Genomic DNA, 13,946 nt, shown 5'->3' with positions numbered 1-13,946 from the left:
AAGCACTTTTCTTGTAAAGGACGATGTTCGTCATTCTGGTATACTCGTTAAAGATATACCCAATGATTACAGCTGATGCAAATTAGTATCGTTACGCTGCTGTGTTCGTGATATGACGTCAATAAGACGCATTTGTTTCGAAATCTATTCTAGTCACGTTTGATTAATTGTGGCTCGCGTATATCGATAATCAATTTTTGACTTTGTTTTAACACTAAACTATCTGCGATCCATGGTATGTGTCACATCGGATCATGGTGACTTTCTCACTTTGCTTTTTATCAATATGTGAAATGACTGGCATTGTAGGAAGCAGAACGAGCCTGTCAATGTTTGACGTCATGTCAGGATTTCAGATATAAATTTTCACTTTTTCAGTTTATGATGAACTTTATATTTAGTGAGTTCTACAACTAGATCAAATTATTTTAATAGTAGTAAAAAGATATATGAGTACGACAATACATTATGTTACTTTAGTAATTTCAGATATTTTTGATGTAAATAGGATTTGTAATTATAATATGCAGATGCCTGAGGGTTTTAAAAGTGGAAATAGCATTTCTCCTTGAAATATGTTTTACAAAGATTCGTTGTTTCGAGCTCTAAGTGATTTTAATGTTTAAAGTTTCAAAAATGTTCCCGTGCAACCAAATGATCAATAAAATCTTATGGAATCTTGTTGCCCAAATGTGAGCGATTTATTAGCGCCAAAAACAAATTACAAACAAAAATGTAAAGATATCATTTTAGCGGATTTTGTTAGTTACTGTAAAAAAACAAAAAAGACGATGAAACGAAATCAAGGCGAAAAAGTATCTCATTGAACAAATCCCCCTTTCGAAAATTTGCGTCATAAAAAATATTATTTAAATTCTCATACGAAAAGAGCGAAAATAACTAAAGGAGCTCACAGAGTTGAAGAAAGAGTTGAAAAATGTAACTAGCGATTAAGCTTGTATATTGTTTATGGGAAATTCACGTTTTCCAAAAACTAGCTCCAACACAATGTTGCCGATATCGCCATGTGGAAAGAATCGAAACCGGTTTATCCGCCAATAGTCAGTGCAGTCTCTCCTGCTCCTCGATTACCGGTAAATTTATGTTTATGATATATATATTTTGCTAAATTTAAATGCAATTTTTGCAACAGAGTTATTACGCCTATCTTTCAAAGTTATGAGAATTGTTCAGTGCGTCGACGGATACTTGTTATATGATTTATCACCAAGAGTACCCCCATGAGTTTTCAATGGTGTCAACGTAAACATAATACTATCTGCAAACGATTACGAGTCGACGACATATTAGTGACGGAAATCTTTCAGCACCGCTTTTCACGTTATAGAAATTCCTACATATGAATCCTACGTATGTAGCGGTGTACGCGTGGTCTGGCTCTGATTGTGGGAGTTTTGGGGGTTTTCCGTACATTTGGCACGGCTGCGCAGTGTAAAAGTTTTACCAGGTTAACGGTTAAAGTGTTTTTCTGAAACTCCCAGCCAGCCCTTGCCAAGAGCTATTTGGTGTAAACCCCGCAAAAACGAAAGCACTTTTAATAATCACTGCCAGATGTTCATCGAATCGTCCATATTTTACTGAATTAATCAATGTTACCCAGGTTGTACAAAATTTGCATGCCATTTTAGTTAACCGATTAACAGCGGCGTGACGTTTGACGAAACAAGTTGTACTTTAAGCTTGTGACGTCTCAATGTTTTCAAAGCAATTTCGCGTGGTCTTCTCCTGTAATCGCTCGAAATTATTCACAGATCGAGATAGTGACATGATCGCTCTACTGCAAGAGATATGCAGCATACTTCGAACATATCGAAGTATATTACTAAACCAAATTTCACTACTAAATGTCAATTATGTGACAAACCTTTCCGTGTTTGATGTGCGACTTTTACTTTGAAATATCATAAAAAAAAACAGCGTCAAATGCGATCAGGAGCGACTTGCTCTATCAGTTCCGTATGCTGTTATACGAGTGTACCATCAGGGAGTGTATTCAACACGACCGGAAATATCATTAATTTAAAAGCGTTCGTCGCTCTTAGAATAAAATCGTAAACAATATATTCTGACTGAAACTCATTCTGAACGTTTCATTGCCAAATTTTCATAATCAGCAGAAATAGTACTTCGATTTACTATGTACTTTTTTTCAATTTATTTTTTTGTTGCTCACTAATACAGTTCGTAATATATATTCTATTGAACTGAATGCCAATGAAAATAAATTTTCGATGAACTTCATTTTTGAAGAAATTGTACAGTATAAAAGTGATTCGTTCCTAAGATGTCAGTTAACGGTCAAAATAAATCGTAACCAATAAATATCTAAAATAGGTTGATCTGTTAACCATTCCCAGCTGTATTCTTGGCGCATTGAATTGCATCGAGACAAGCTGGAAGATTCTTCCGGTAAATGTATTTGAACATATTGGGTATTGACTGATCCCTAATGTCTTTTTCGCCAACACCACTTTCTACTCCATTGCCTTTCTATGACAATTGTTTGTCGTGAAAGTTGAAAATACAAAAATGTCAGACAGTTAACAAAATTTATTTTATTCGTCTTTTCACTTTGACAGTAGTGCTTCCTTGCCGGTCGGTACGTTTCATTCTATTGTTTGTTTTATATTATATAATCACGTGGTGTTTTCTTTCCGGAAGAAGGTATCGATTATTTTTTTCAGGAATGTACTTCTACTGTCAAACGACTCACTACATATGGCATAGTACCACAAGTTTGATTGTCAGTTAACAGCTGACCAGCATCGTCGTCGTAGAATAATATTACATCTGACAATTAGAGCAAGGATATTTGATTCAATACCCCATATGTACAGGCTTATTATACAAGTTAAACCGAGTCGATTTTTCATGAGTTATTTTCGCCGCTGCGTTTTTTTTTTTTTTTTTAATAGAAATGCAAAACTAAATTTGATGAACTGAAAACGGAGCGCCGAGACAGCTCAAACAAGGCCCTCAGTTGCGAAATGCAAAATCTAAAGAGTTACATTACAGACTAAAGATAATTTGAGTAAAGGCAAGGTTATTGAAGTTAATTTGCAGTTACAAGACATTTTTATCGAATTCGTCGTACATAATATTTGTCGGAATATTGTAGCTTCTTCAATTTGTTTGTACATTATTTCAAATCACTTTCACTTTTCTCTAAATATTGTTTTTTCGAGTACAGGTAAATAAGTATTAGAAAAAAAAAAATGACGACTAATTATATAAATGGCAAAAAAGACCCATGGATTTTTATCCTGATATCATTGATGCTTCAATGCAAAATTTCTGCAACGACTCCAACGGATTGTGAATATAATGGCGACATGTGTGCGCTTGATCCAAATGTTTGCTTTAAACCATCTATGGGTGAGTTATATTATTTTGTTTAAATTAGCTTATAGCACTTCCGTACCTGGAAAGGGCTTCTGTACACTTGACTTGAATGCCAGGCTTCTTTGAATATTGTATATCTGATAGACTATATTTGAAGTCTTCTTGTCCTTTGCAAGATGGATTGTTATTGTGGGTAATTAGCATTCAAGATTCATAAAATAAAATTTGAAATGAATTGCAGACATCTTAAAAGTTGTTTTTAGTCTTACGCTTTGAATTTAGACGTCGAATGATATCTGTCGAGCAGGGCAATATCATATAAAAAAAAACGTCTTAAATAAAAACTTAGTTTTCTTGCGAATGATATAGTTTGTTAGTCTGGTTAATCAATAGTGCAAGTGTTGGAAGTAGGCTTACTACTATAATCTGTCTAAAACGTTAATTATTCGAAATTTAAAGTAGACTAAAGTTTGATCACACGAATCGATGCAATTGTAAACTAACGGTTAAATTGACCGCATTTAACTTATTGATATATATTATTCAGCTTCATACGAAATGGATGAGTGTAATGCCTACACTCTTCGTTATGGCCCTGGTGAAATATATGAATCGAGGGGTGATATCGAATTCTGGATCGAAATCGTACATGATAGAGAACTATATGCTGAAAATATGAGATACAGGATTATGTCATATTTGTAAGATCTTTATTTGATTTTAAAATGAATATCTAAAAAAAATCTGATTTGTTTGAATTTTTTATGTGTACTGAATGTGATATAAGGTAGTCTGTTAATCAAATTCTGTAATAAAGATCAGGCCAAAATGCAGAAAACCGTTACGAGCCAGCACAGAGCAAGTGGATTCTTAAGAAGTATTAAAATTTATTTAAGCAATTACGACTATTCAAATTCAGAGCGCCTTAAAAGTGTTATGTAAATCGTACATTGTTACGACAACGTAAAATGTTAACTTTTTCATATCATTAAATAAAAAGCAATTTATTTTATAAGATAAAGTTTGGTCAGGTTAAATAAGAGTTTATAATTCAAAAACTGGAATATTTCTCATTTCTCGTCACATTGGACTTAAGGAAGGAAGCTTTAGGACTTGTCCGGTTTCAATTAACTGTATTACTATTACTTAAGCCAAAGCCCGGAAAACAATTTGACCTCAATAGACGGCTGCTGTTCTTTGTCTCCTACTGATACCTGTACGTTGCCAGCGTTAAAAGACGGAGGGGAATCTCAATTTGCAATTATTCCAATGCAAGATGGAAGTTATTGCCAGTATCATTTCCTCGGTATGAAAACGAAATTAGTTTATAGCAGTATATAATTTTATAAGGAAGTATGTACAGTTTTAGGGCATTTCGAAATCAAGTTGAAAATTGAATACACATAAAACTTACTCAAAAGTGTATGAAACTTGAAACTAATGTTACGTGACTCATAATCGTCTAGAAAAATCTTTACCCACGTTATTGTAAGCCAAGTTATCCGACGTTCATAACTAATCCTGTTTGAATGTGCATCAACGCATGATTATGAATTTTTAAATACTAGAAAAATATTTTGTTGGCGACGCAGCCTGTTTTAATGCATTACTGCAAATGCCAATCTATTGCGAACCGATTCAAGTCAAATGCAAATCAATTTTCAAATTCAGAGTGCTTATCGGAAACTTGAATAGTGTGTACTCGACAACCGCGTTACTTAAAAGTGGCATACTGAGATTGACTTCTCGCAGCCTGTAAATAATATACAAATAACATAAATCGACTATTGTTAAGAGCATGCTAATATTGCCTAAATATTAATCAAATTAAATATCCTATAACTAACAGGTAACCTTTATAATTCAGAGTCTCCGGATAACATTGAATGGTGCACAGATGGTGATTCCAATAGCACATTATGTAAAGAATTTGTGGACGGGAAATTAATTTTGAGAAGCGTATTTATAGCCTTATCTCTTGACTCATATTCTCCAATGTAAGTGTATTTATGGACGTTTATGAATGTGATAAAGCAGCCACTGGTGGGATATCAGCAACATTTAGACGTATGTGTCCGCAAGCAGCAGCCTTAAAATATTACTGGGTGTAGTTCGCAAGTAAATATCTTATAAGGAACTGTCGTGCGAAAATAATTCAACAACACCGAAGTTTCCCAAAACTTTTTAGCCTCTAACCACAGCCCAAAAAGGGGAAAAAGAGCAATATCCACTAACACAAAACATCAAACGATGATTTATTGGAGGCCGAGTGCGGAAGGCGTACGCTTAATATATGCAAGTCCGCTATAATATATATATGCAAATTAGAGGAACATTTCAACAGTTATGAAATTTTTGATATCTGGAAATCAATAGCGTACAATATACTTCACATTCTATAGTTTCTCATACCTATAATTTGTTTTTATCTCGTGAAAACGCGTTTTCAGAACAAACAGTCAATATGTAATGCGGTTCAATGCGTATTTATGTTGAAAGCTGAGCAAGAAAATAATCTCAATGCGAAATTGTACACCGTTTTTTGTTAAATAATTTGAAGATTTATTTAATTATTTTATATGTTATTTTACAGTGCAGATTATTGCTTCTTTGAAGTCCCTTCCACGCATTACGACGCTAATCACACAGAAACATATGACAATGGAATGACGAGATCCATAAAGAACGTTACCATGCTTACAAAGGAAGGGAAGGTCAAAGTGAACTACAGTGTAGTAGATTGTGATCACAACTCAGTTTATAGCAAACAGGGTGTTGATGTACATAAAGTTTTCAGTAGATACACGAGATCTGTGGACAAGATACCTTGTGTTATGTCTCGCACAAGAAATGATGAAAGATGGGACGAGTCACCTACTTGTGCAATACCAATAAAAGAAAGTTAGTTTTCTCTTATCGTTTTTCTTGACGACACGACGGCCCGAATAACAACTGGAGATATCTCTGTTATTACGTAATTTCATACTACCTCAACTGGGTATTTTTTAGTCTTTTTATCCTTGTGGAATACCTGATATGCTATTGAGCTCATCACAGAACCCCTGTTAATTATTCAAAAACACCCATAAATGCATGAAAGTCAACTATTTACACCATCCATCAATAACGATGAAAATTTTTTACACAAAATAAAATCAAGAAATCCAATGTTCTTTCTGTTAGTGTATTTCTCCCAAGCGTCCATGTTGCTCAATGAAATATTCATGCTTATATCCACAATACTCAAACCAACTTCTCTTTTTATTATTAATAATTGTCAGGTGAAGTTCACAATACTGTTTTACAACAATTAGGTTTTTAGGAAATTGACACCCAATGAACACAGTTCTCTGAAAGAGAAACTGTGAACGATCTCCCCAAACAAACGGAACCGCAATAAGGGTTTTGAGGTCCCTGGGAACCCTGGTTGGAAAGCACTGTTCTAGACAGTGTCCTCCGCAAAACTTATATGTTTACTAGAGCTTTCATCTTATTAGCTATTACCCAATTTGACTTGGATTAGTAAATGAACGAGTTGTTGAGCAGGTAAAAAAAAAGATGTGAAACTTCAGTATCTCTAAAATCAGATTCTCGTGAATGCTTAGGAAAATATCGTAAAGTGCTGAACAATATTAGTGCGTGATTCGTTTATTTTGATTCCATTCGCTGTATTGGTAATCGACTCGTTGATAAAATCCAAGTTGATAAAATGTCTTCGAATCCGGTTTGAGAAGAATTTTGACTCAGAATCCAGACTCCGCGTAGAAAAAAAATACGAAAAAAAAGAATCGAAAAACATTGGCGTATGAAAGCCCTCTCAAATAGGCAGTAAACGCGCCTAGTACACTCAAATCATCATTGACAGTTTGAAATTCCAACTTCGCTGAATTCAGAATTTCCACTCCCAATGGGGGTGTTTAATAATTCCACTGTGGCTTCTGTAAATGAAGGCCAAACTTAGATCCCACATCCTGGTTGATAACCATGCTACCTACATCCCACAGCAGAAAAATTTTCCACATACGTAATCTCGATGTGTTTTCATTGTGGATTTGATTTATTTCAATCCACTTTCTATACCCATGTTAAATTAAAAAGTATAACACATTGAATGTTTGCGTTTTACTTCCAGATCCCGGCCAACGAACTTGGGTTTCAATTATTATTGTCGTTTGCCTTGGGATTATAGTTCTTCTCGTAGTTATTTTGCTTCTATGGATTTACAAAAATCATGTCAAAACTTGCTTCCCTGACTACGACGATACTATCAAAGAGATGCCGGTAAGTAACATGTTTTACATGTCAGCGGACGACGTTATGTAACTATTTGATTACATTGATTACAAAAGCGCTTCAAATCTGCTGAAGCAAAACGTGTAGCAAACCGCTTTTCTCGGTCGCCAAGTTTCGGTCTATGTTCCGGACGTAAAAGTCAAATTACATTCCAAGATAATAGCAAGTTATTCACATGATAAATGCCTCATTTGAATATGCATTATACCCTTTTAGCCAAATCAAATGTTATCTAAAAAAAGCTATGATTTGATAAGCTACATACACATGGAAATTAATTCATTTGGTGTGATTTTCAATTAATGCCACTGTTAGTAACGTTACGGTACCGCACAAAGCCCAATTTCCATTATTGATCTACTGACCACGAATCTTGATACGGTAGTAATCCGACCTGAAACGTTAGGGGACATCTTTTGTGCGAGGAGGATTATGCATGACATCGTTGGACCAGATGCAACATTTCTTTAAATATAAACTTTTATTTTTTCATTTTTTTTTTTAAGTTTACGCGTGCCAATGAATGGACACCATACTGCAGTTCTAAATGGCAGCCGTAACTCACCAATCTAAATATTTTCCCATTTATATCTCAGCGGATTTAGTTTACAAAAAAATTGAAGAAGCTTTTGTTTTATGCAGGATCGTCATAAAAAGGTACTCCAAGAAAATACAGATGAAGAACAGAATTTTATGTTGAATGATAAAAACGGGAATAAAATGTCAAAGACTACGAATGAAAAACCCGATGAAATTTTCCGCATACGTAAGATTATTGAAAGATTTATAATTGATATAATTAAACAAGAGAGTGATGCTCAAATATATGGACACGAAGACCAAAACAAAGTGGTACGGGTATGCAATCTGTCACGGTAGTTTACCGGTACCGCAGTCTGCACGACTTCTCCTGACCAGATCGCGACACCGCCGCAAGCTCCGCAATTTTCAGGTTTGGTGACGTCATCGCACTTGAAAAAACATCCATCAGGGCGCACAGAAATTTTTGACATAAATAGAAGCGAAAAATACAATCTTTAAAATTTCGAAGCAATTGATCCAGTAATTAATGAGAAAAGTGATTTATTACCAAAACGATCCATATATGTACATTTCTTGTTCAAATATATATGACTATAAAAGCATAAATGACATCAAATAATTTAAATCTAGATTACTTCAACTAGCAGTAGTTTTTTCTCTATTTTTACATCTTGTTAGTCGTTTTCTTCCCAAACCCCCCACGTTTGTCAATTAGATATATGAGCTGGAAGATATTTCATTTATTAATGGATTGTGACCAGAACCAGATTCAAACGTTGAAATGCCATAGGCTATGCCATTTATAAGCCTCCTATTTAACAATGTCGTCATTAGGCTTCAAGGAATCATTTATAGCATCATAGTAGGTTTTTCGGTTATGTAAATGTATTATGACATAAATAAATTTCCAAATTATGTGTAATACGAAATTTTAGTATCGGGCAATATATGTACGCTAATCGCAGTAGATTGGATAGTAAGAGCATAGTTGAAAAACGTTTTAGGAAACTCAAGAATGTAATTAAACGTCAGGGCATGATTTATTCGATCATGTTCAAATTTAGAAAGTTCAAAACGTATAATTATGACAAGAATTATCAAAAAAATAAACAAATATTAGTTTTATAAAATTTTGAGCTGTTCAAATTTTGGAACAAACCATTAAATTATATGAAAAGATCGCAAAAATGAATAATAGTTCGAAGCTGAATATCGAGGCCCCTATACAGCCTATACCCTGTCCGGTTCTGATGGTGGTATACAATCATGCGGATATTTATGAGTATAATTTGAAAAAAATTGACGTTTAAATTTGAATAAAATTATTTTTATTTATGAGTATAATTTGACAAAAGGGGTATTTTAAACTCGAAGTAAATTTTTCTAATCGCCGTGATTCTGATAATCTTTAAATCAAGTACCTCCTGGCGTCCAAGTATCACACTATTTGTTGAAAGTCTTGTTCAAACAAAAGTAGCGATCGTCCGAATCCAATAATTCATCTATGCCCCTTTGAGCTTCAAAAACTGTCAATGTGTGACGGAATGTCAACGCCATTATTGTGTGAACAAGTCGTGATAAAAAGATTGGCAACCCAATACCCATCGAGACAAAGGAACTGTCAGCTTGCAATGGATGACCGAGGATGTATGTTGTTAAGTTTACTTATTCCCAGATATTTTACAGTACCATTTGGTAATGGTGCAACAATTGATTGATTTATAGCTGCACTGGGTCGTGCGCAAACTTAAAAAACAACTCTTAAAATTATGTGTATCACAAAGGGACGTACCAATCGCGTTCGTTTTGTATCGCGGAAGCTATAGGATTGTTCTCTGTCGTTCGTTCTGCCACTCTTCGTCCGTTTAAAGTTTTTTTTAATCAATTCCATTCCATTGTTCGACCTAAGTTTATGGTGGCGTCTATAATATAAGTTCTAGGTGGCTCCCTACTGCAGGACATTTGAAAGACATTGGGTTGACATACCTTTTGACTCAGACACTGACTCTTGAATCCAGATTCAAAAAAATTCGATTCTGTCTCTAGATTCCGAATGCAAAAAACCCAAATTTTTATCATGAAAACGTTCACATGAATACGTGATGAAAACGTATGCCTCTTCCCTCCATTCAAATTTCTGAAAAATACCGACAACGATTTTCGAATCGCGGTAACTCAAAATTTTGACTTTTATTCCCTACTTTACGAGAGGTTTGTGTATACGACCTTGTCTCTGGTCGAAAGAATTTCTCTTTATATTATTCAAATATTTATTTTGTGTAGACGAACAGAAATCTGCAGAAGTCTCTCCGTTGAAAAAGGACAAAGAAAATCTTGAGATTTCATATCTGATAAAAGGGAAGAATGTGGACAACACACGCAAACAAGAGGCGAAAGAAAATGAAAATCCATGCGAGAACGAAGATGATAATTCTGGCGCGATAAAACTATCCCCGTCGAAATTGGAAAATACGAATTCTAACAATCCAGAAAAAAATCGCAAGAATACACCTGAAGAATTCAGAATTATTAATGAAAACAATCTTTCTGTACCGGAAGTTGTAAGCCCTGGTCCAGATTCAGGTTTTTCGCAGACTTCTTTTATCAGCACTGCAAATTCTTTGCCTGACTCCAATTACGAAACCACACCGACAGATGTAGAGTCAAAATACAACAGCCCAGATTCCCCTATTTTTGATTACAAAACAGATATTCCCGGGGTAAATGCAAATGACGGCTACATGGAAAAATCTGCTGTTTCAAGCGGAGCATACACTCCTAAATTTCGGACTCATATCGAAGTAGCATCCGAAAAGTTTTCGTATGTCCCAAAGACGCGAAAGTCGTCTTCCAGTTCGGGATGCGGCAGCGCAGACGAAGAAACATTGCAAAACAATACCAGTGTAGTCCACAACGGTAAAGTTGATGTTATCCCCACTAAAGGAAAAACAAAAATGCCCAACTATATAAAGCAATATTCTCCAAGTGACGAGGACACGTTGCAAGACAAAGGCCCCTTTATATTAACTGTATCAGATGGATATACACCAAAAGATATGATTTAATTGGCCATGTATGGGTATTTTGGCTGATATCTAGATATAGTATATTCAGCTTGAACCGCAAAGTAAATGATCTCTCAGCCGAAATTGGGTAAATTTTGGCATGGGGCGATCGTTTAGAAAAATGGCGAGTTGATTTGGTTTTGGAAGCCTCAACCGACCTACTTAATTTTAACATTCCAAACACAAAATACCTCAAAACTGTCTTTTAGTTATAAATTACCAATATGTTGAACCATGGAATTTCCGTCGATTTCCTGACGAATGTCACTTACGAATAAGGAAATTTTAATGATTTCTAACAATTTATTTTTTGTTATATTGAAAATTATTTCCTCACAGTAAACGCTGAAAACTAAAAAGAGGCGCAGTACAGAAGCATTAGAAAGTATGGGCAATAAGCATTCTGTTTTTCTGGTGCGAACCAAACCCTAATATATTTTCATACTCGTAAATTAGCAGAGTGACGAATTTCAAACGCGTTCCAAGATATATCAATTACATGAACTAAGATGAATGAATATGAGCACCGTTTGTAGTTGATACAATGTTTTTTTTCCGCTTCGATTAAAACTTAAACAAAAGACTCCTATGCAAAATCGATAGTACGCCCAACTCCAATCCACGGGTCCAAATTATTGGTTAAAAATTTACGTTTGGGCTCTTTTAGTCTTCTTTTTTTTGATAATGAGTAAATGAGTCCGCCTCGATTCTGACAGCCCGATTGCGACGTTTTTGTTTTTCTGACCAAACTTCCTGTATGACTGATAAGTTTAGTGAGACAGACCTTTGTACAATTCTAGAAACGGTAGTCCCGTAGTGTGTGTACCAGGTTAGGGTTATGCCATAATTTTACTCCGATTTTTTTTTATTTCAGTTTTATCACGAGTTCGGGTACTGACCGTGTTAGCCAAGTGAATGAATATACCTCCTGATCGTAGGATTCAGTCCCTTTACACAACTCGATGTAAAATATGCGAACAAAATTATAGTTACCTCCATACTGTTACCTCCATGCACTCATACTTCCGGGACGCCCTAAAAACAAAATATCCCCGCACCCAAGACTCACTACCTATAATATGTGTAGGCTGTGTTGAAGTATTTGACAAATGAGGAAGAATGGTCTGAATGGCCCGGAAGTGTTATTACTGTTTCTTGTGAGCAACACGTATGATATTATTGTATGCATAGAATGTACGAACAAAGCTTTTAAACAAGCTTTCTTGTGTATTAGGAAAATTATGTGAGCCCACATTTACACGAAAAGGCACAGCAATATTTCGGAAAGCGTTTAGTAGGGTCAAATTACTTGAACATTTTTTTTTCAACTTTTTAATATATTTTTTTGTATTTCAGAGTATAAATATCGTAAATGCATTCGATACGTCATTTTATGTGTTATATATCAATACATAATACGCGTTTGTTATATTAGCTATTGTTGCAGGGGGTGTATGTCGGCAAACACACAACTGTTCAGGATGCTTGAGTATATAATTAGGGATAAAGCAGATGCACCAAGCTTAGCGCTGAGCGCAGCATAGGCACCAGAGAGCTCAACAGTGACACCATGCGATATATTTAAAGTATTAATAATGAGTGATTGAAATATTGCGGAGTTGTCAACAATAATTTTGATCTGCGACGATATATGACAGTGATAATTGCTGTAAGCCATCTGAAGATCTTTATTCCAATACATGATTCTTGGCTGAACATCATCTTTAAACGCTTCAAAATCCCTTTAAAAATATCCCATTTCAGTTCGAAAAGGCATATATATAACAGGGTGTCCAAAAAGTAGGTGGTGACCCAAAGTTAGGTATACGGTTATTACACTATTTTATATGCTTTGAAGCTACTTGCAGTTCACTTTATGTTACTTGTTTAAGTACCACAAAAATTGCTTATTTTTTAGATAATAAATATATATAGTGTGAATTTTACATTAGTTTTCCAGCTGCTTGGAAGGTAATAAAAAATAAATAAAATAGACCTACTTTTGGGTCACCCTATATACCGAATGTGTTTTTCTTCAAAAATGGTGGCGATACAATGTAGTGTTGAAGCTTACTGACTTAATAATGAGTGATTATAAAACATAATGACCCTAGGGGATTTCAAATCGAAAACGTTTCCAAAACCAAACGCGTTTGCCAAATTGCTATTATGTTTGCAAAATGCTATTAACACCATATACTCAACAACTCTGAGCCACAAAAATATTATTTGGAAGAGAACAAAAATACAAACTTGGAAATTAACAACACTATGAAAAAACGCTATTTGTCTCCGCAGAATTTCCATACAAAGAACTGGGTATTGTAATCATTGTATCAAATCAGGTATTACATTTAAAGTATCAAATACCAGGGACTGCTGTTGATCTCCACATTGGATGAATTCAAATAATCAGTGTATACAGTGAAAACTATCATCAAACCTTTCCTTTTCAATTTTCAATGTCGTGATGCCCAATGTCGTCCAATTTCCAGGACTAGGACAAAATAATTTTATGTAATTTTAATGTTTGAATAACGATTGTTATGTTAAAACGTAAGATGTTCATGAGATAAACTTTAATGAATACAAACACTATACCATTCTTGAATATCTAATTCTATGGAAGCCATTCACTCGCGTACGAAATTACAGGATATCTAATAGCATATACATAAAATG

General features: G+C 34.7%; 1 protein-coding gene across 2 annotated transcripts; it reads left to right on the top strand.

Moving 5' to 3' along the window:
* The first annotated feature begins 3,233 nt into the window (after positions 1–3,233).
* Positions 3,234–12,693, top strand: LOC120331655 (uncharacterized). Of its 2 annotated transcripts, XR_013476736.1 has the most exons (9): positions 3,234–3,396; positions 3,911–4,064; positions 4,515–4,669; positions 5,231–5,360; positions 5,957–6,264; positions 7,496–7,644; positions 8,299–8,422; positions 10,483–11,799; positions 11,981–12,693. XR_013476736.1 is itself a non-coding variant. In XM_039398777.2 (8 exons), the coding sequence occupies exons 1-8, from the start codon at positions 3,237–3,239 to the stop codon at positions 11,262–11,264; spliced, it is 1,962 nt and encodes a 653-aa protein (XP_039254711.2). In that variant the 5' UTR covers positions 3,234–3,236; the 3' UTR covers positions 11,265–12,693. The 2 variants fall into 2 exon arrangements, 1 of the variants encoding a protein (XP_039254711.2); XM_039398777.2 differs by having other exon boundaries at positions 10,483–12,693.
* The last annotated feature ends 1,253 nt before the right edge of the window (positions 12,694–13,946 follow it).

Source organism: Styela clava, chromosome 6, assembly GCF_964204865.1.
Source record: "Styela clava chromosome 6, kaStyClav1.hap1.2, whole genome shotgun sequence".
NCBI lineage: Eukaryota > Metazoa > Chordata > Ascidiacea > Stolidobranchia > Styelidae > Styela > Styela clava.
This window is presented reverse-complemented; position numbering and strand designations above follow the sequence as displayed.

Bases quoted from the DNA above. Each gene is read 5' to 3' on its own strand.
- LOC120331655 (XM_039398777.2), top strand. From the start codon at position 3,237: ATGACGACTAATTATATAAATGGCAAAAAAGACCCATGGATTTTTATC. The intron at 4,065-4,514 runs GTAAGATCTTTA...CTATTACTTAAG, and splicing joins TACAGGATTATGTCATATTT to CCAAAGCCCGGAAAACAATT. The intron at 8,423-10,482 runs GTAAGATTATTG...TATTTTGTGTAG, and splicing joins CGATGAAATTTTCCGCATAC to ACGAACAGAAATCTGCAGAA.